Below are 20,174 nucleotides of genomic sequence, written 5' to 3'. Positions count from 1 at the left end.
CCCAACCTGAATTAAAGCAATGAGGCAGCATGAACAATATTATGTAATAATACTCTGACCCTTTAACCTCTTTCAGCACCTAGTTTGACCCATTCCTCTTCTGCGATCTGTACGCACTTTGCACTGCATAATAGGTACGTACACATCCACAGCCAATAAGCAGAAAAGGTACACAAAGTTTGCACATTGACCAGATAAAGCTGGTGTATCTGCTGCTACTGGCACAGAAATATTAGTGACTTCAGAGTTCAAACAGTGCACTGAAAAATTAAACTTCAATTCTGTCCACAACCAATCAAAACCTATCAAATGTTCTATTGCACAACCTATAAAAATGGACAAAATTACAAAGCTCAAGTTTCAAGATGCATTCCACTGCTGTTTTTAGCAGCATGTCATACAGTGTCAGAAACCACATAAGCAAGTCTGAGAAAACAACTCAGCACTGTCTGAGGCCAGAGTATAGAGCTTTAAGTATTCATGATGCTAATCGGTGGGGTATAGGATCCATTATTTGTCAGCTAAATTAGCCTCGCAGCTCCAGCGTAAAAACAAGGAAGATAATTGCAGACACCAAATGTTTTAGCTGACTGACCACATGTAGAGTAAGGAGACACTGTTCCTTATTAGGGATGTAAATGATTGAAATAAATCATTGTTTGACCAATGCTAACAGCTAAAAAAAGCTTGTTACATTTTCCAATAACCACTCGTTTCAGTTTGAACAGACGGGTTTATCGTTCAAGTTGAAAAACTTTTTTGAATTGTACGCATTATAGCGCAATAGGCAGCAAGGTTTTCCACAACAGTCCTACTACAAAATGAGGCACAGCTACAACAATATATCAAAAGCAAACATCCACAAGCGATAAGACATACAACTATTTGGTCCATGTTCTCAGAGACAAAATGTGCTGCATGGCAGGGTGAGGAAATCGCACATGGGCGTACATGACAGAGGAGAAATGATTTTACTGTTTCAGGCCGTTTATTTCACATACATACTTGTGCCTGGTCACACATATCAGTTCTACGTCCAACGTTCGAACACACTTTTCTTAGCTCATTACTACAGAATTTAGCTGATGTGTGTATATGAAGTATGGCTCAAGCAATCCGATTTCAGAACCGGAACTACCCGCTTTACAACTGATATTTTGATAGGTCACATCCTTGATTTTAGGCTTGTCAGTTAACGATTAATCGCCAAATAATAAGGGTCGGTTATCCGTCAAAAGAATTTGCCAAACTCTGCATCTGTTCTTGTGTGCATTATAAGAAAAGCGCTCACAGCACCATTCACATTCAGTGTTTTATGGTGGCACCATGCAGATATTTAGTAAAAAGAAGGCTGCAGCAGCTGACAGTAACATCTGTCAGGAAGACCTGGCTCTTCTTTCTGTTGACACAAGCTGATCAAAGGAGGAATTCCCACACCACTCTCTTACAAAACTACCACGCCACCCTGCCTGTACTGCTGTTCTCAGTTTAAAGCATGCAGAGTATTAATGTATGAACACACCTACAACTACTTATTTCACCACAAAGACATTATAAACATACCGTCACTTTCATTTCTTATATAAGAATACAAATCAGTAAACAGACACTATGTTCCGCTGATGATCGGTAAACAGTACATTCATCACAGCGATTCTCAGAAATCTGAATTAAAGCCATTCATAGAAAGACAGTGCAAGCTTAAATGCCTGCCTTGTGGTCACCACATGTGGACTAAACCCAGGCCTTTGAAGAGCTTAAGAATAGTCAGGGGGAAAGGAAATAAAGAAACACAAGGAATAACTAAACTCACAGACAGCTCTACTAGAGGTGCAACAGGGGGATAATTGTTTTCTCTTTATTGTTCTGCACTTTATTAGTAGTTCTTAAATTAAAGAAAGCTCTAAAACCTCGGCAAAATCCAGCCTCATTCTGAATACAATAACAAGGAAACTCGTATCAGACCTCTGAACAATAAAGTATGAAAGTCAACTCTGGATATTTGCACCCAGGCATTCCGGGTTAATACACTGAAGCAGAATACTGTTGGTGCTACATGAACGCTTCTACCAGTCATACACTGAAGAACAAACGCTATAAAACCATCACAGCAAGTCTAAGATTAGTAAACTTGGTAGAAAGCTTTCAGTCGTCTACAGTAACACGAAATTTGATCCTAACCTAAGGGCCTGTTTACAAGCAAATGAAAGCAATAGTTAAGATGACACTGAAATTGGTTTTTGTTGACAGCGTTTGCAGTGGGATGAGCAGCAGCGTTTTATAGTGTAAACGTGACAGGAGATAAAGGTTTAAGAAACATTAGAGGCCCCTCTGTCATTCTGATATAAGGATATTTTCCTATTAACAGAGGTTAACTGGTAAAAATTAAGGATGCTGCTGCTGCGCTGCCGAATGATGCTGCTTAATCACAAACCGAAAGCTCGACGATGCTAGCTGGGTTAGCCTGTAACAAGCCGGCAAGTTTGGGAACAGAAAAAAAATACAAACGATTCTCAAAATCACCTTTGAGCTCAAAAGGCAGCCTCGGGGACGAGTAAAATCAGCCTGTGGCTGTGTGTTACTGTACAATATCTTTTCTAAAACCCCAATTAAAAAGAAAACGTTTATCCAGTCCTCCGGGGGAGAAGCGCACAAAATGGCGACTCCGCGCAGCTCGGACTCCTTATTTTGAAGCCTCGGCAGCGTTTGGCGGCCTCGCCGTTAGTTTTTCTGAACTTGCTTCCAAAAACGCGAACCAGGTCGCGATAAAAACGACACTAGGCGTCAAGAACCGACATTAAAAGGGCGAATGTCGCCGCGCGTATTCTCTCCTGCCTTGAAAAAGTGCTATGCTAACCTATCCGACCCGCACCGAAGCTGCTAATAGCTAATGTTAGCCGGGCTACGCTCCGACTTTACGTTGTCGTGCGTAGCCGAGTGCAGAACACGAATCTGACGTTTCTTGACCTGTCAGACACGGCACAAATGCACAAATCGAAAGACATACATCGCCCACAACAAACAACACGCATTTAATACTGTATCGTCACAAAAACAATGAAACAAAGCGCCAATCCAGCTGCCTAAATATAAAACCGAACATACGCAAGTGTGCGTATTATTCCTGCAGAAAGCTACGTAGAATCTCCCCGTTCCCGCATTCCCGAAGAAAGACACGTGAGATTTCACGCGGTCCGACCCCTTTGCTTACACAAGCCTACGCAAAGAGCGTTGCGGGGGGCCAGCGTTGCGTAACGTCAGCCAGCTTTTTGCTCCGCGTTCACGGCTCCTACGTACAGAAAGGTGCGTATCTGCCTTTCTTGCATACGCCCGCTGCAAATGGCCTGGGTCTGCTAAAGCTAGCTAATAAAAACAACCCAGCCGCAAACGGCCAACCTTAGCGTTTCCTCTTCATCTGTGTATACAAACGCAGCGCAGAACACCCCGAGGTAACGGACGGCGCTATAATGAGCGGTCCGAAAGTGTCAGAATAGTTTTTCTATCCGCATCTCTACAGCCGAGGCCTCTTCTCCAGTCTCCTTACCGACACGATGACTCAAAATATTGACTGAGACACTCGACAAAGTCTCATAGAGTGAGAACATTACATGGTTGCTGGCATCGTTAAGGGGTCGTTAACGCAAACACGCGGCAAACGATAAACGGATATGTGGCTTATTTACCTTATTTTGTTCGGTTGTCAAGGCTGCGCGGGCTCTTTCTCTTTTTTTCCTCCCAGAATCCAGAACAAACAGCTCTTAGACGTCGATGACGTCATGCGCGTGCTGCACGCACGAAGCGTAAGGAGCAGCGCTGACATGAGAGTAAATAAAACGAATGATAATATTCTTATTAACGATAAACAAATGCACGAAAGTGTCCTCTTTGGTATTTCGACTTTTTATTTACCGGGGAATTAGGTTTGACTGAAAATTTACAGACTCACAGCTTCTTGTTTGAATTTTCCCGTTCCACCTTAAATGGTGCAGCAGTTACATTCTGGCGGCTCAGTTACATTCTGGCCTCAGGCGCCGGAACGTTAACGCTGCACCATTTAAGGTGGGACGGGAAAATTCAAACAAGAAGCTGGCGAATCGGAGCCCAACTTCAGCTTCGTAGCTCAGAAAACCGGCGTTACCATTGTAAACTCATTTGACAGGGAATGCATTTCTAAAATGATAATTATATTTTTTAGAAACTCGAATAACTGTAGACCTCAAAACTGAATAAGAAAGCGGCCTAAATGTAAATGGACTGTCATAATCACGCCGGTACTAAGGTAAAACTATCCACATTGCGACGCCTTGTGGTAAGAATAGGAAGAAAGCTTTAAAGTGGCATTTCGGTCTAAAGCAGCATGTAATTTGTTAAAAGGGGAACGCCTATGTAGATTTTAAAAAAAATCTGCATAATTAAATCATTACGATATAAACAACGTCATTCAGAGTGGTTTGATGTGAAATAGAGAAACGTGCCGAATCAGAATTGTTTACATTGGTAATGATAGGAACCAGGCGTCCAGCTCTAAAAGCTCCCTCACTGATGTCTGGTTCCTGTCACCACCACTGTAAAGAAATCTGAGTTGGTAGGTTTTTTTATAATGAACCTTTTCACATCAAACCTCTCTGAATGACTTTGCTTACATCTCAAGGACTGAATTATTCAGACATTTTGAAAAACTGATGGAATTCCCCTTTGAGTCATGTCTTATTCTGTAGTGCAGCAGTACATCCCCCAGCCACTCCAGTTTGACAGAATGTACGATTTTGTGCCATTTTCCTGTTATCATCCATCAGTGTTGTCTCACTACAATACCCAGTATGCATTGCTCAAATACATCACACAACCATTGGGAATCCCTATATCACTCAACAAGTCCTGACTGCTAGCCACTGACCTAGAGGATAATAAATATTGTATATTTGTGGTTCTGGCTGACATTAGTGATATAGCATTAACCCCAGGTGGTTGTTAAACGTTTCACTTTGTCAAGGGAATAATTCTGTTGAAGAATCAGACAGTTTGTGAAGAAAATTCAGACAGCCCGCCCCTAAGTATCCACCCCAGAGCTCTTGTAGTTTTTCAAAATCTACTTCCACCTCAAGACTCGTCATCATAAGGGAGTTTTCTAAACTATGAATTATTTCTGTGTGTGGTGTTTTAAAGTGATTGTACTTTGTAGACACTATTTCTTTAAGATGTCCTTCGTTTTACACTGCCTGACAACCTCTTGGGCACCGCTTGCTTTCTTTCGAATTTTGAATTTTCTTTTTTCGGATAAGTAAGAAAATACCTGCAACAGTTTTGTTAACACAAAACAGCTAATGTGTGATATAAGTATGCATTTCTATGTTTAATTTCTAATAAATCTAATAAATTTCAAATAATAAAGATTTTGCTTTATTCTGAAGTGAGCACTGTCAGTAACAAAGCACAGATTTACATGTATTTATATGTTATTTTTCTTCAAATGCATTTGATATTGTTTTCTTAGATATTTTTTTGTACAACAAGGACAAATTATAATGTAAACTAAATTAGAAAAAAGCAGAAAAAGATGAAAAGAAAAAGTAAATAATGAGGAATGGTAGAATGGATGTTAAAGGGGAATTCCACCAATTTTTTAAACATCCCTGCAAAATTCAATCAATAAAATATTAACAAATTCGGAGTCGACTGATGTGAAATGATTAATAGACCTTAATTTTTTTTTTTTTACAGTGGTGGTGATAGAAACCAGGAGTGTCCACATCGCCATTTTATGTACTATCCAAAATGAACAGTGCACCTACGTGTGCCTTCTGAGTTTTTATATATGTTGATAATAGTAGAATGGTGGTTATTGAGAAAAAATATGTTGTTTTTTGGGACTATTTTGCCGTACACTGTTAGAAATAAAGGTTCTGTGCAGGTAAATTTTTCGTTCATCAAGGTACAAACAATGTAAATGTTCCCTCAAAGGTACAGCAGTGGTTTTAGGTCCAATTGGGATCCCTAAATAAGTTTTTCCAGGTGAAAAGTATGTATTTGTACCTTTTCATAACCTAATGATTTAAAAGAGAACAATAAAATAAAAGGCCTGGAGACGAGACGGGGTGTGTGGAGTCAATACTTAGAAAATATAATTTCAGTGGATTAAAGTACAGTTATGTTCCCTCACTAAAGGTACTGAGATGTGCTCTTGAGGGTCCCACCCCAGTGACAAGAGGGGTGCTGCCCCAGTGACAGTTTCATTTTTGTTTTTTCACTTTGTTAACATCTTAATGACTTAAGCAAATTATGCAGAAATGTTGAAAAATTGGTAGACTTCCCCTTTAAACTGGCAACCGTGATTGGAGGTGGGTTTAATACTATTCCATCTGCTGCACTTCCAGCCAGGTGTTTAGTTGTGATAGGAAAATGACCTTGTGGATCAGCAGTCACACAGAGTTAGGCTGCAGTGAGAGGTTAACCTCTATGATACATACAAAGGCGAGAGAGAGAGTCAGCATGGATAGAGGTCTCTTTGTCATGGCATAGAAGACTAAAATAATGAGTCGTTATTTGATGCACCTCCTTTTGTTCCCCACTCGTGTAAGTTTGTGCTTTCTCTCTTTACTCTACTGGATCGTGGTCTACGGCACAGCTGCGATCACGGCCTGTCTGGTCCTGATCCGGATTATCTGGAATGGATTTTGGGACCCATATGGGACTTTTCATTGGACTGTCCGCCAACGACCCCCAGCATGTCTTCGGGACCCCGCACTGGGCAAACATGCCTACTTATACGGCAGGGTGAGGGGACTGATTTGAAACATTAAAAATCTTTAAGAGGCCTTGAACAGATTGTTACCTGTTTTATCTCTAATCAAATGCAAACTGGCAGATAAAGTCACAACAATAACCTCATGTTGTTGCTGAAAAGTGATCAAGCTGCTTCAGTGCATGTTCTTGATTTGAAAAGTGGGTTAAAGGTTAAAGCATAGCAGTATAACTTGTTCTCTTATGCCCCTTGTGTCTAAAAGTAGTTTTGTTCTCTCTCTCCTTCTCTCTTTGCACTCTCTCTCTCTCTACAAAGCAGTTGTCATTAATTTGCCATCGGCTAAAGAGATTTGTGCACTGATGGCATTAGAACAAACAGGCCTGTCTGCCAGCTGTTTCGGTCTCTGTGTTGGTGCTCATTAGAGAGATTTTGTAATTTCATAATTTCCACAGACATTACTACATCCTCATTACATTGAGGACCTCTTGTGGTTGGTATGGGCCAGTGCAGCAGTTCGTACACATTCATGTGCATAGGTTTTAGGTCCTTGTTTGAACTATGTTTAAAAAGCTATTTATCAGCGGAGTAATTGTTTATTTGATCAGAAAAACATTCATATTAGAATAAATACAAATAATATTAATACTGTAAGAAGTGATATTACGTATGTGTTCGTTTAACTGTTTGCAAACCTCTCCTCGTGGCACCCCAGTATTATTTGTAGTCACCATCCAGCAGCTGGTTGGGCTAATCACTCCTTCATTAAGTTATATCAAATGTGCTGTTCCATATGATGGCTGGGTGTTGAGGAGAAGTCTGGAACCAAACTTGGGTATATATATTATTTACAACTGCTGCGTCTGATCCACTTGTACCAGCACTACACATTCTAACACATACTAACATGCCACCTCCCACATAATATCTGCACTGTGCTGGTCATATGGGGGTCCTGGCTATTGAAGAACAGGGTGAAAGGGGACTAACAAAGTATGCAGAGAAACAGATGGACTACAGTCTGTAATTGTAGAACTACAAAGTGTTCCTCTATGTTAAGTAGAGCTGATATAATGTGCTTGGTGTGTGTGTATGTATGTATGTATACATACTTACATATGCACATGCTCACCAACCTCTTTATTAGGAACACCTCCTTGTATCTATGCTCACCATCCTATCTGCTCTACTTAACGTTGACACATTTCTACAACGAGACAAACAAACAGACATAACTACAGTAAAAAATAAGAAGATTTTATTTACTCCAAAAAAGTTAGTTGATGTCTTGTGAGCTATCACACTGATTTGTTAAATTCCATCAGCAGCATACCTGATTTAACATAACAAAGCTCTGACTAGTCAAACCAGTTATTGGATGATAATTACTGTGTATACTGGGCTTCTTCAAGGACAGATAAGATATGGTTATATGAGCCCATTAACATGCATTAAACTTATTGTATGAATATTATTTGTATTTATTTTATTATTAGTGTTTTTTTCAGAGTAAATAAAAGGCTTACTGCCTTTTTAAATGTAATATTCTCAGGTGCCAAAACCCTCAGCACAGTACTGTATATATAAAATAATCACTGCATCTGGTTTCCTGGGTTTGGGATTAACTCAGATTCAGTGTTCTGACCTCTTGTGGTTTGAGGCTGGTGATCTCATAAGCAAATCATTTCATTCAAAGAACGGTGATAACGTGTCCTGGGTTAATTGCTCTCTTCTCTTCTCTCTTTAGAGCTCAGGCTTGCGGTTTCACTATGTGACAAAAGGAGACCACAGAAAACCCCTCATGCTTTTCCTTCATGGATTCCCAGAAAACTGGTTACTCTTCTTTTGATATTTTATTTCCTGAAACACATTCCACTGAACTATTTTCCCTCCCTTTATATAGTTACTATGTTCTTAATTGGCCTGAAAAGTTTTTAACATGATTGAAAGCTTTTATTTTGTGTGGTTGTCTTGATTCTGAAGGAGAATGATTTGTCATATGAGTTATGAAACATTATTATATATTGAATATTGAATTGATCACAGAATTGTTTATGGGTTATTCACTTTATCTCTTGCAGAAGTGCTCAGAAGTACTAACCTAATATTATTTCTATCCTAAATCAAATTTAGCACAAATGATTTTGAAAACTGACTGCAAACTGAAAGATTTCAAAAATGAAAGTATATCCTCCAATAAATTAATCCGCTATGAGAATTAACATAGAAGAAGTTGATTGTAAGTGAAACAGTACTCTTTGTGTTGTATTTATACCCAGTTAATATTTCAGCTCAGTTCAGTCATTCGTTAAGCAGTTAAACTCAACAATAAGGATGTGGTTTAGAACTTGATGGCAATAAAAAAAACTGGAGCAAAGCTTTCAGATTTTGCAGGGTTACATGAATATTTTTTTTTTGCCTGAAGTTTTTCATGGAAATCTATGACCTGCCAGACTGTAAGGCATAGAATGACCTTTATACAGGCCAGCAACAGAATTATTGGTACCCTTCAAAACACACGGTAAACAATCATATAAAATAAACTATGATTCAAATGATCCTCCAAAATATTTGGAGAAATTGCTCACCATTTATCTACCATTAGTAAGCGTGTTGTTTTATTTTAGGATTAGTGTTTCAAAAACATATGGGGCAAAATTAGTGGCACCCCAAGCATAAAACCAAAGAAATTTGCATCTTTGCATCAATGACCATTTCCTGTTTCCCTGGGGTATAAATATGAAGCTACACACATGTAAAATCCCTTTGCCATCCATCAACATGGGTTAAAGCAAAGAACTGTCACTTTAAATGAGACATAAGGCTCTGAACCTTCACAGATTAGGAAGCTGGGGGGAAAAAACAGTAGTCAGTTGAAATCAGAGTAATAATTAAAAAGTTAAAAGCACAGAATAGTTGAAAATTTACCTAGAAGAGGATGCATGAGCTTACTGACCCCATTTACAGTGAGGAGGATGGCAGGCACTGCAAAGAGGAAACCAGACCTGCACAGGTTAGTTGAATTTTTGGCTTTTCAAATTTCAAAATCTGCTGTCAGACTTCACCTCCATAACTAGAAGCTCTTTATAAGCCTTTTCTAAGAGCAGGCCACAATGCAAATACAAACGCAGTGCCTGTACTTAGTAAAATGTCTTGGAGCTGTAAGTGGAATCATGTGATGTGGGTTTTCAATTAGGTTCAAATGTGGAACTTGTAATCTAGCAAAAATAGAATGTTTTCTTCATGCACACCTTTGTCACATGTGGTGAAGAAAAAGGGACAACATACAGTGAAAAGCACCTGATACCCTCTGTCAAATACAATGGTGGATCACTGAATGTACTGGGGCTATTTTGCTGCTAGTGGTTCAGAAGCCCTTGTGAAAATCAATGGCATAGTGAATTCCACTACATACCAGAAGATTTTAGCCCAAAATCTGTCTGCCTTTGTCAGAAGACTGAAACTTGGCCTTGGGTGGACCTTTCAGCAAGTTAATGACCCCAAACATAAAAAAATACCCAGAAATGGTTGCGGGAACACAAAGTCTGACCCTCTCAGTCTCTGGATTTGAACCCAGTTGAAAACCTGTGTTGTGTATTGAAGAGGGTAGTTCACAAGAGAACACCAAAGAATATCAAGGAACTGGAAATGGTCTCAGATTCATTAAGGTTGGACTGGAGTATTACAAACAGCGGCCCAGTGCTATTACTCATGCCAGATGAGGCTTAACCAAATATTAATATTGGGTATGCCAACATTTCTCAAAAAATAAAGTGTTACTAAAGTGTTTTTTTGTTCCAAAACACAGTGTAAAAATAAAAATATGCAGCTAAACCATTCAATCCCAAAATATCACCCATTGCATGTGAGGTTCATTTAATGTATTGATTTCAGCTCATTTTCATGAAGGGTGCCATTAATTCTGGAGTTGTAATACCTCAGTGTTGTGTTCAGGTACTCTTGGCGTTATCAGTTGGTGGAGTTTAGCAGGTGTTACCACACGGTGGCTCTAGATCTGCGTGGCTGTGGGAACTCTGATGCTCCCTCTCAGCTGGAGGACTACTCACTGGAGAAACTCTTATATGACATCAGAGACACGATTGATGAGCTGGGTGAGATTTTTTACTGAGTCTCTGTGTGTTAGCATGCAGTGTTGGTGGTCTCTAAAGCTGTACTGCATAAGTCCTGTTATTCATGTATGCAAATTGCTAAGAAATAATAGCTGTAGATTTTTTGCTATAGGACACACCAGCTGTATACTGGTGGGCCATGACTGGGGTGGTATGCTTGCTTGGCACTTTGCCCTGGAGAGGCCGGACATGGTCCAGCGTCTGGTCATCATGAATGCTCCTCATCCTGCCTCATGGCTGGGTAAGAATGACAACCTCTTCTCTTACTGCTTTTGCAAAAATCTGTATATACAGTGTCAGTCAAACATTTGGACACCGACTCACAGAGGGCTTTTATTTTTACTAGGTTCTGAATCAGAAATTGTATTTTAGATTCTTCAGAGTCCAAACTCTTCCACCAAATATCAGAAGAGTTTAGCCAAAAATCTGTCTGCCTCTGCCAGATGGCTAAACTTGACCTAAACTTGTCTTTCAGCAAGACAATGACCCCAAACATGCATTAAAATCTGCACATCTGGACTTGTAATGCATGTACAGTACTGGGCAAAGGTTTGGAATAATGTGTCATATTAGCTATTTACAATGTGGATTTAAAGGGGAATTCCACCAATTTTTCAAAATTGCTGCTCAATAAAATGTTCTTCTGCTCAAACACACCCGCTAAACCTGGCAATTAACAAATGAGTTGAATCAGCAAAGCTGGAAAGCCATCAAACTGTTTTGGACACCAGCCCTCCAGGACTGTTGTTCGCCTCTGTCTTAAACATTTTTGATAGCGCAGGGGTACAAGCAGAGTGTAGAACAGTAGCCAAAGCAAACTTATCTATTGAGATCTACAACAATTTTTCTCATAGTCAACATCACATTTAAAAACTAGGGTTTTGTAGGGTTTTGGAGAGTAAATAAAATGGCTATATTTGCATTGTAGACATCAGGTTCCAATCACCACCACAATAAAGAAATCAGAGTCACTAAGTTTCTCTACAATGCACCGTTTCACCTCACATCATTCTGAATGACTTTGTTTACATCTTAACAGTTATGCAGATTTAGTTTAATTATGCAGAAATTTAGAAAGACTGCTTTTCTAAAATTCCCCTTTAAATTCTACAAGCTATTCACCAAAAGGTATATTAAATGATGTGTTCAAGTGTGATGTGTTTCAGGAATTCTATTTATTTGCAATAGAACAGAGAGTCTTTTTTGTAGTGGTCAAATCTAAAGTTTGAACCAAACGTATCTTATATTACAGATGCAGTTTTGAGACGGCCCTCTCAGCTCCTGCGTTCAGGCCACGCGTGCTTCTTCCAGCTTCCATTCCTGCCTGAGATTGCTCTCTCCTTAGAGGATTTTAAGGTAGAACTGTATTATTTAAGTACAAGTTACAGATTTTTCAGCATCACTCAGGAAAAAAACCCCTGAAAAGAACTGAATATAATTTCAAAATATTCAGTATTTACGGTGTGCACCCCTTGCCTTCATTACAGCTTTCATTCTTTTCTGGGAGACTTACATCCAGTTTTTTTAAAATAAGTTCAGTCTTAGAAGTTAGTTACACTTTCTGCTCTTCATATATTACAAATTTAGACTCATCGGTCCCATAAAACCTCACTCCACATCTCAGATGTCCAGTTATGGTGTTCTAGTAAAAATTTCCTTCCTTTTGGCGTTTTCTCAGTAAGAGCTTCTTGTCAGCTACACATTCCTTTCAGACTCATAGCGCTGAGTTTTCTTCTCACAGTGGAAGGATGGACAGAAACATCTGTGGATGTTTTCAGATCTGAAACAACTTGATTTTCTCCTCTCTCTCTCAAAGATGAAAGCTTTAAGTACTGTTTATCTAATGGAGACAGTTTTGGAGTTGCGGTGGTTTGACTACTGTGGTTTCCTTTTGATGGATTTCCATGTTTAACAGTCATTTTCGCTGTTTGTTTACACACACACGGTATCTTTACAGTTGGTGCGGAGTATGCTCTGTGGAGGCCGTGTGGGGATCAGAAACAGGGCAAGGAGGCTGACAGAAGCACAACTGGAGGGCTACCTGTACCGCCTGTCTCAGCCAGGAGCACTCACCGCCTCCCTCAACTACTACCGCTCTCTTCTCAGGTCATTCATTGAATTTCATTCATTCACTTTTACATCTATTAGGACTGCATGATATAAACAAAACTCTGTCTTTCGATTACATTACTGGACATCATGATATGTCTTGTAATATAACCTCACTGTCATAGCAAAAGTCCCACTGTATGCCATTTGCAGCTTTTTGGACTGTGTAAGCATTGCATGATTAATGGACCAATAGAAATGGGCCAAAAGAACTTGGAATGAAATCTCATTACAATAACATGCATTAAAGTTAAAGAGCATGCTGACCTAAACCTAGCATTTAATGTTATTTGTTATGTTATTTAGTGTTCTGTGGTGCAGCACTATATCCCTCAGCCTCATCCGTTTGACAGAATTCATGATTTTGTATCATTTTCTAGTTTTCATCCATCATCAGCGCTCAACAAATCCTGCTGGCTACTGACCAAGAGGCTGATAAATAAATATGTGATGCCAGCTAGCATTAACCTCAATTGTTTTTTTTTTGTTGTTGTTAAAGGAATAAGTCAGCAAGCCAGGTATCCAACTCAAAGTGTTTGTAGTTTTTCAAACTTTACTTCCACCTTCAAGATACATCATCAGAAGTTTTTTTTTCCTAGTCTTTTAACCCAGAAATCTCATTTTAGAGAGTACTGCGGCACCACTGTAAAAGGCCAGAGTGCACCTTTAAGAATGTTTTTTCCCCTCTTCTCCTCTAAAGTTACCAGATTTTGTTACCTTGATTCATCAAAACATCCCTAAAAACTCAACTGGGAAATGTGAGAATTAGTCAGCTTGGCCACAGTAGTAGTATTAGTAATTAGTTTGAAGGCTTATTTACATATTGCAAGCCATGGCAATATATCCCATTGCAAAGGCCAATATTATAAACAATATATTGAACAGTCCTTTCAGTGTTTATGCACCAGTACAATAGTTTGGGTTTAAAGTCGCACAGTATTTGTCTTTTTTGCCACATCAACCACCACTTGTTAGGAGTTTACCACGTTAAGCCCAAAGGACCACATGAAACAAGTAAAACATGCATTCCTGAAAAAACAAGAAGAACAGAAGTAAAACAAACACTGGCTGATGACACAAACACTTATCTGCACCAAAACTGTCTTCTAATTTAGATTCTTCAAAGTAGCCCCTTTGCCTTGATGCAGGTTTACATGCTCTTAGCATTCTCTCAAGCAGCTTCATGAGGAGCCACCTGAGATGCTTTACTAACAGGCTTGAAGAAGTTCAGCATATGCTGAGACCTTGCTGACTGCTGAAAACAACGTGTTGTAGGTCGACTTCTTGTGGGTTGTAACTATGACCAATATTAAGTTACGCATATAGAAATTAGAGCTTGTTACAGATGTTACTAAGATTAACATAAACAGGAAACTTCGCTTTGCAGAACTTCAAAGCGTAAACTGCCATACAGAGGTTTCAAAATCATAACGGCTGCGTTGTAGATTGAAGAAGTGGCTGTTCACAGACTACAGCATTTTCCACGCTAACGATGAAACCAAATAGACAAGCCTGGCCAACAATCATCAGGTCGCAAGTTTGGCTGAAGTTTATGCATTGCAGATTATTTATAATAACAGCTGGAAAAGTAAAGTATGGACAGAATTTAGACTTCAAAATGGCTACTGCTGTTTTTAGCCAAGCAACATACTTTTGTTCACTTATATACACAACAGTATTTCATACAGTGTCAGAAAACCACATAAGCAAGCCTATTTGCAATTACTCAACAACCTGGTGCAGTTTGAGGCAAGTGTGCAATGATGCTATAAGCTTTTATTACTTGGCAACATTAGCCTTGTAGCTCAAGTGGAAAATGAAAGAAGCAAACTTCAGACAGCAAACATGTCTTGACTGCTCTGCTACATAAATGTAATCACTGGCAAACCATCACTTAAAAAGCATTTTTCTATTGAACGTAAGGGTTGTTTATCCATTTTTTTCTCTGTACAAAGGGCATCATTACAAGTTAAAACAAAGTGAGGCTGCATAAATGAAATGAAAACCCACCGTGCGCACAGTGAGCTGTGCCAAGAAGAGTTTCTGTCAGTGTGCAGCAGTGCTTAGTGAAGCAGGTAGCCTAACAGCTACCATTTGTTTATCAAGTTCCACGTATGGAAGTCCTGTTAATATTGTTTGTTTGTGGTTTAATGATGAAATATTAAGCATTAGATATCATGAGAATAACTCTTTGTACTTTGTTTAGCTAGTTTTATGTATGAAATCTGCAACTTTTATGTGGTGATAGTATTGTATGCAGGCTATGTTGGGCCCGCCCCCCGCCCCGCTTATTGGATCAAAATTGTACCCCCGCCCCCCGAGATGTTTTCATGATAGAGAACAAAGAGTAACATAAGTTATTAGCAAGAGCCATGCATACAATACATTTTATTCAACATTTCACATACTGCACTGCACTGAATCCAATTAAACAGGACTAATTATAGTACATGTTTCATACAGTATTGCCCACCACTAATTGACATCATCACCTGATAAAAGGTTTCAGCAATAAAAAAGAAAAAAAGCTATCTGAACTTGCAGACTCACTATAATGTGATCTATTTTCCTTTTGCTGCAGTAACACTTTGTATAAGCATCAGGACGTGGCAGTGACCTGTATGTTGATTTGGGGAGAAGAAGATAACATATTGGTGGAAGGGATGTCTGGTGGGACGCGGCCTTACGTTAGAGGCCCTGTCGTCGTTCATACAATCCCGGACTGCAGTCACTGGGTACAGCAGGATCAGCCGGAGGTGGTCAACAATCTACTGTGGGACTTCCTTATGGACAGAGATAGTATATCAAACCACACAACACATAGGCTCTTCTCTAACGCCTCTGCATCAGGAGCATTAAACGGTGACTCCAGGAATCTGTGACTCTAGCTTTGACTCCTATTTGTGCATTATTAAAGCAATAAGCCATGAGAGGCTGTGCATTACAGTGATTTTATAATTCCCACAGGTAAGGGTGTTATTAGGCATGACGCAAAGTGGAGTAAAATCCCCTTACCCTTGATAAAAGCACTGTAATGCACAGCCTCAAGCGGCTTATTGCTTTTATGAAATGGTGGACAACATAAAATGTAATGAGATATACAAATTTTCAAGTTATTAACAATAATAATCAATACAAACAACTAATCCACCAAAACATGTAGTTAATCTACAGTATGTTATTGTTGCACAATCAACTATGCACTGCTGAAAGAAGACAAGAATGTTCAGTTGCCCATCATTGTGTACTGCAGTCATTTCATTAACTTTCAACTTTTTGTTGTATAATAATAAATTTATCCTAACACAGCACTGTTTAATGCATAAACCTTCGCTTTACAAGTATTTTCTCTTATAAATTACCTCTGTGACGACAATGCTAATTTCCGTTAGTGCCTCTATGAGCTTTCCAGTCTTATTTAGCACCAAGCTAACCCTGTTGTGCATCACTTTTCCCATACTATAGCTGAATCTTAAATCGCTCCCTACTCCCTTCACAGTACAATATGTAGGAAATAAAATACTGGCTCCCGCACTCAAGCAGTGCTCTATGTATCTAATAAATAGTCATTTGGGATTCAGCCACTTGTATAATTTCATAGCCATAGGAGTTGTTTAGCCTGTATGTATGATATGAATGTGTGTTTATATATATGTATATGTAAATATGCTCAGCCAGCATTTTATAATACCAGATAGAGTTGTTTACGGGTGTATCTTTATCTATGAAGGACTTTGGACTTGGCCATGCTTCTGGCCAGGTCTTTATTTATCATTTGTACACAGTAAATCTTTGACCTCACAACAGTTCTGTCACCGTTGTTTAGGAAATGATCTATGAATCTCAAACCACCATGAAATCGTAAATAATGCAATCTCAAATTTCACCACAAACTGATTTGATACTAATTATATTGACATATTTCAGAATAGTTAAAAAACATATTTTTTATACTTGTTTGTAATTTATGTAGTTCTATGCATCAGAATAGTAATTTTTCAACCTCTTTTTTCCATTTAAATGAAACATTACTGTGCCTTTAAGACTGGTACATGTAACTGATTCTGTTTCTGATTGGCTGCCCTGTATTCAAAAAGCTGTCATGGGTCTTATCAGATTAATGTGAAGTGGTGAGTTAATCTGCTGTAGGCTGAGTAGGCAGATACGTGTAAATGCTTGGATTTGACAAAACTAATGATCGTTTCCATATATAGGCTGGAGAGTGAGTGGTGCATTGCTTATACGTTTGTTCCTCATATCAAAATTATTAGTAGCACATTAGATATTGATGGTTTTGATAAAGACAAGCATTTAACATATATTAATCCTGTTCGCCTTACTGTTCTCACCGAATTCACAGACGTGTCTGCGTTGAGAATTATGCCTGGTTTTCATTTGACCTGTAACTGATACTGTAATGACACATCATATGTCCTCACAGAGGTCATTAAGCACCATAACCTCTGCCTAGTATCACATACAAGAACTGAAAATGAATGAAATGAGTCAGGTTTTGGAGGAGGACTAGGCCTGAAGCTCATCCTCCTTCCAATTTAACATGCTATAAATTACCATATTTATCTTCTGTTTGCTGTGCTGAAGTTTTCACATCACATCTCCTCCCTGTTCCTCAGTCCTGTCCCTCAGCCCTACCTCTTCTCATCAAAAATATAGGTCTGTCCTTCTCATTTAAAGAGGAATTCCACTGATTTTTCAAAATAAAAAAAACTGCATAATTATATGGTTAAGATTAAGATATAGACAAAGTCATTCAGAGTACTTAGTTGTGAAATTCTCTGTTCTAGAGGAACTTACCTGATTAGAATTGTTCACAGTGGTGGTGATAGGAACCAGATGTCTGAAGAGTTTAAAGCCTCTAAAATCTCCCTCACAGATGTTACTTTGTGCTAGTTTTCAGATCAGCTTTTGACCTAAAGTATTATAGGTGGAGAGGTACATTCAGGGAGGTGTAACTCTTGCGAGAAAGAAGCATTCTTAATTACAGGGCCAGAGTGGGACTCGGCCTCAGGGTAAGGTGGACTCGGAAACTGTTCTCAAGACCAGCTGAGTGCACTGCCTCCACAGAATAAAACAGTCTTTTCTCTACATGTTTAAATAAAATCTGTTCTGCCGGTTGAGAATGTAATTGATCTTTCTATGATGGCTTAACTGGGCATAGTTTGTTTGTTGATGTTTATTGGTTCCAAAACTCAAACATCTCCTGAGGGCAGATCGGAATGTTATCATTACTATGGTTTCATTCAATAATAAAATGGATGTATGTTGTTTGGTTTATGCTCTGTTGACTTCAGATGGTGATTATGAATAAGTTTTCGAGAAGAAGGAACAAAGAAGAACCAACATCGTTTACTTCTAAAGGTTACAATGCAGACAAAGTTCAACTGAGACTGTAATACAGTAATAATTAACAGTACATATCATTTAGTGCTATATTTTACGAAATATATTACAAAATATAAGATTAATATTTATGCTTATCATGCATAATGAATGTACAGTTAACTACAAATGAGTTTCATTTTTCCCCCTTCCTTTTCGCACTTAATATACATTTAATATATATTAAATATATATTTAGCGTAATTACAATTACAATTTAAATGCACTTATGTTGACATGGGTTGTTCCAAAACAAGACATTTAGGATGTATTCAAGCAGGGGTGCACAACTCCAGTCCTAGAGGGCCTGTGTCCAGCACACTTTGATAGTTTCCCTACTCAAACAGACTCACTAACCCTTGAAATTACCGGATGAGTTGAATCAGGTGTGTTTGAGCAGGTAAATCACCAAACTGTGCTGGACGCTGGACCTCCAGGCCTGGAGTTCTGCACTGCTGTATTAAAGTATGATTAAAGTGTAAAGACTAGAAGTGTGCACTTTTCATATTCAATACACTTTTGAATAGTACGCTTAAATGCATGTTTCTTTCACAAGGGAAGAGCAAAACGGTCCCTAAAGAAAACATATTTTTTCGGATTTAACACTATTTTACCATCATCAACATACAAAACTCAAAAGATGCGTGTAGGTTTTGGATAGCAAATAAAAATAGACACTGTGACCCCTGGTTCCTATCAGCTACACTGTAAAGAAATACTAGACAGTAAGCTTCTCCATAATAAGCCATTTCACACCAAACCACTCAGACTGACTTTGTTCAGATCTCAATCACTGAGTTAAGCAGACATTTAGACAAATGAGCGGAATCCCCCCTTTAAAGCGGCAGCAGCCCAGAACTGCAGCCTACGTTTTCAGTGTTCTCTGCCCTCCTACAGTCACACCATATCTTCTTACACTAAACATGCACATTGAATGCCTGGTCTGAGCTCACAGATGATTTTAATAATAATAATATTAATAATAATAATAATAATAATAATAATAATGATAATACTAATAATAAATGTATTTATTTACAGAGCACTTTGTATACCGGTGACAGCTCAAAGTGCTTTACAGACAGATGATAAAGCTTAACAGTAATAGAAGGAACTATGAGTGTTCATTTAAAATCATATAAGACCACGACACAGATCAGATTAAAAAGATAAATACCAAGAGATGTAGAGTTTTCATTATTAGTGAGCATTCAGCTTGCCTGTCTAATAGAAGGTGGAACTGAGTTCCACAGTTTAGAGGCATAATAACTGAAGGAGGCCTTCCTGTGTTTTCTGTATTTTACTGAATGTATTTACATAATGACAGTATCTGCAGATCTAAGATCATCAGCGGTGCTTTAAGGTCATTTAGAGCCTTAAAAACTATTAGCAGAACTGTAACATCTATCCTACAAGATACAGTAGGTCAGTGCAGTTCTTTTAAATCAGGAGTGATATAATCTCTTTTTTTGCTTTTGTTACGATGCCCGCTGCTGCATTTTGTATGAGCTGTACAGGATGTATTGTTTTCTTAGGAAGCCCAGTAAAAAGAGCATTACAGTAATCAAGTCTGCTTGTAGCACATGCATGAACAAGTTTCTCTGAGTCACTCTGAGATAGAAAAGGGCCGAACTTGATCTTTTTGTGCAAAGAAATGTAAAAGTAACTTCCTGTAGAAGTTATAATAGAATGCAGTTCTCCTAGGCACATTAACTTGATCCACTGCAAAGCATCAGTGCCAGAACTATGACGATGAGCTGATTGATGAGCTTCAGATGTGCTTGATACACATATTT

The 20,174-nt window shown here is 38.7% G+C and overlaps 2 protein-coding genes across 6 annotated transcripts in view; one reads left to right on the top strand and one right to left on the bottom strand.

Annotated features, from left to right (window-relative positions):
- The window catches only part of brd4 (bromodomain containing 4), a 55,223-nt gene extending 51,449 nt beyond the window's left edge, over positions 1–3,774 (bottom strand). For 2 of the 4 annotated variants that reach the window (XM_036567489.1, XM_036567488.1), the window contains exon 1: positions 3,684–3,774. The gene's annotated coding sequence lies outside the window, so the exon portion shown is untranslated. Of the gene's footprint in view, positions 1–2,523; positions 3,159–3,683 lie in introns of those variants that run through there. The other 2 variants (XM_036567492.1, XM_036567490.1) reach the window with 2 other exon arrangements.
- Positions 3,775–6,367: 2,593 nt separating this feature from the next.
- LOC118806127 (epoxide hydrolase 3) lies at positions 6,368–18,201 on the top strand. Of its 2 annotated transcripts, XM_036567484.1 has the most exons (8): positions 6,379–6,499; positions 6,626–6,774; positions 8,487–8,572; positions 10,694–10,851; positions 10,982–11,110; positions 12,122–12,225; positions 12,827–12,975; positions 15,560–18,201. In XM_036567484.1, exons 1-8 carry the CDS (start codon positions 6,400–6,402, stop codon positions 15,858–15,860), a joined length of 1,176 nt encoding a protein of 391 aa, XP_036423377.1. In that variant the 5' UTR covers positions 6,379–6,399; the 3' UTR covers positions 15,861–18,201. The 2 variants fall into 2 exon arrangements, with proteins under 2 accessions (XP_036423378.1, XP_036423377.1); XM_036567485.1 differs by having other exon boundaries at positions 6,368–6,774; positions 15,560–18,200.
- The last annotated feature ends 1,973 nt before the right edge of the window (positions 18,202–20,174 follow it).

This window comes from Colossoma macropomum, unplaced genomic scaffold (assembly GCF_904425465.1).
Source record: "Colossoma macropomum unplaced genomic scaffold, Colossoma_macropomum, whole genome shotgun sequence".
NCBI lineage: Eukaryota > Metazoa > Chordata > Actinopteri > Characiformes > Serrasalmidae > Colossoma > Colossoma macropomum.
Note: the sequence above shows the minus strand (reverse complement) of the source record. Positions and strands in the feature narration are given on the sequence as shown.

Bases quoted from the DNA above. Each gene is read 5' to 3' on its own strand.
- LOC118806127 (XM_036567484.1), top strand. From the start codon at position 6,400: ATGACCTTGTGGATCAGCAGTCACACAGAGTTAGGCTGCAGTGAGAGG. The intron at 8,573-10,693 runs GTTACTCTTCTT...TGTTGTGTTCAG, and splicing joins CATGGATTCCCAGAAAACTG to GTACTCTTGGCGTTATCAGT. The intron at 11,111-12,121 runs GTAAGAATGACA...CTTATATTACAG, and splicing joins TCATCCTGCCTCATGGCTGG to ATGCAGTTTTGAGACGGCCC.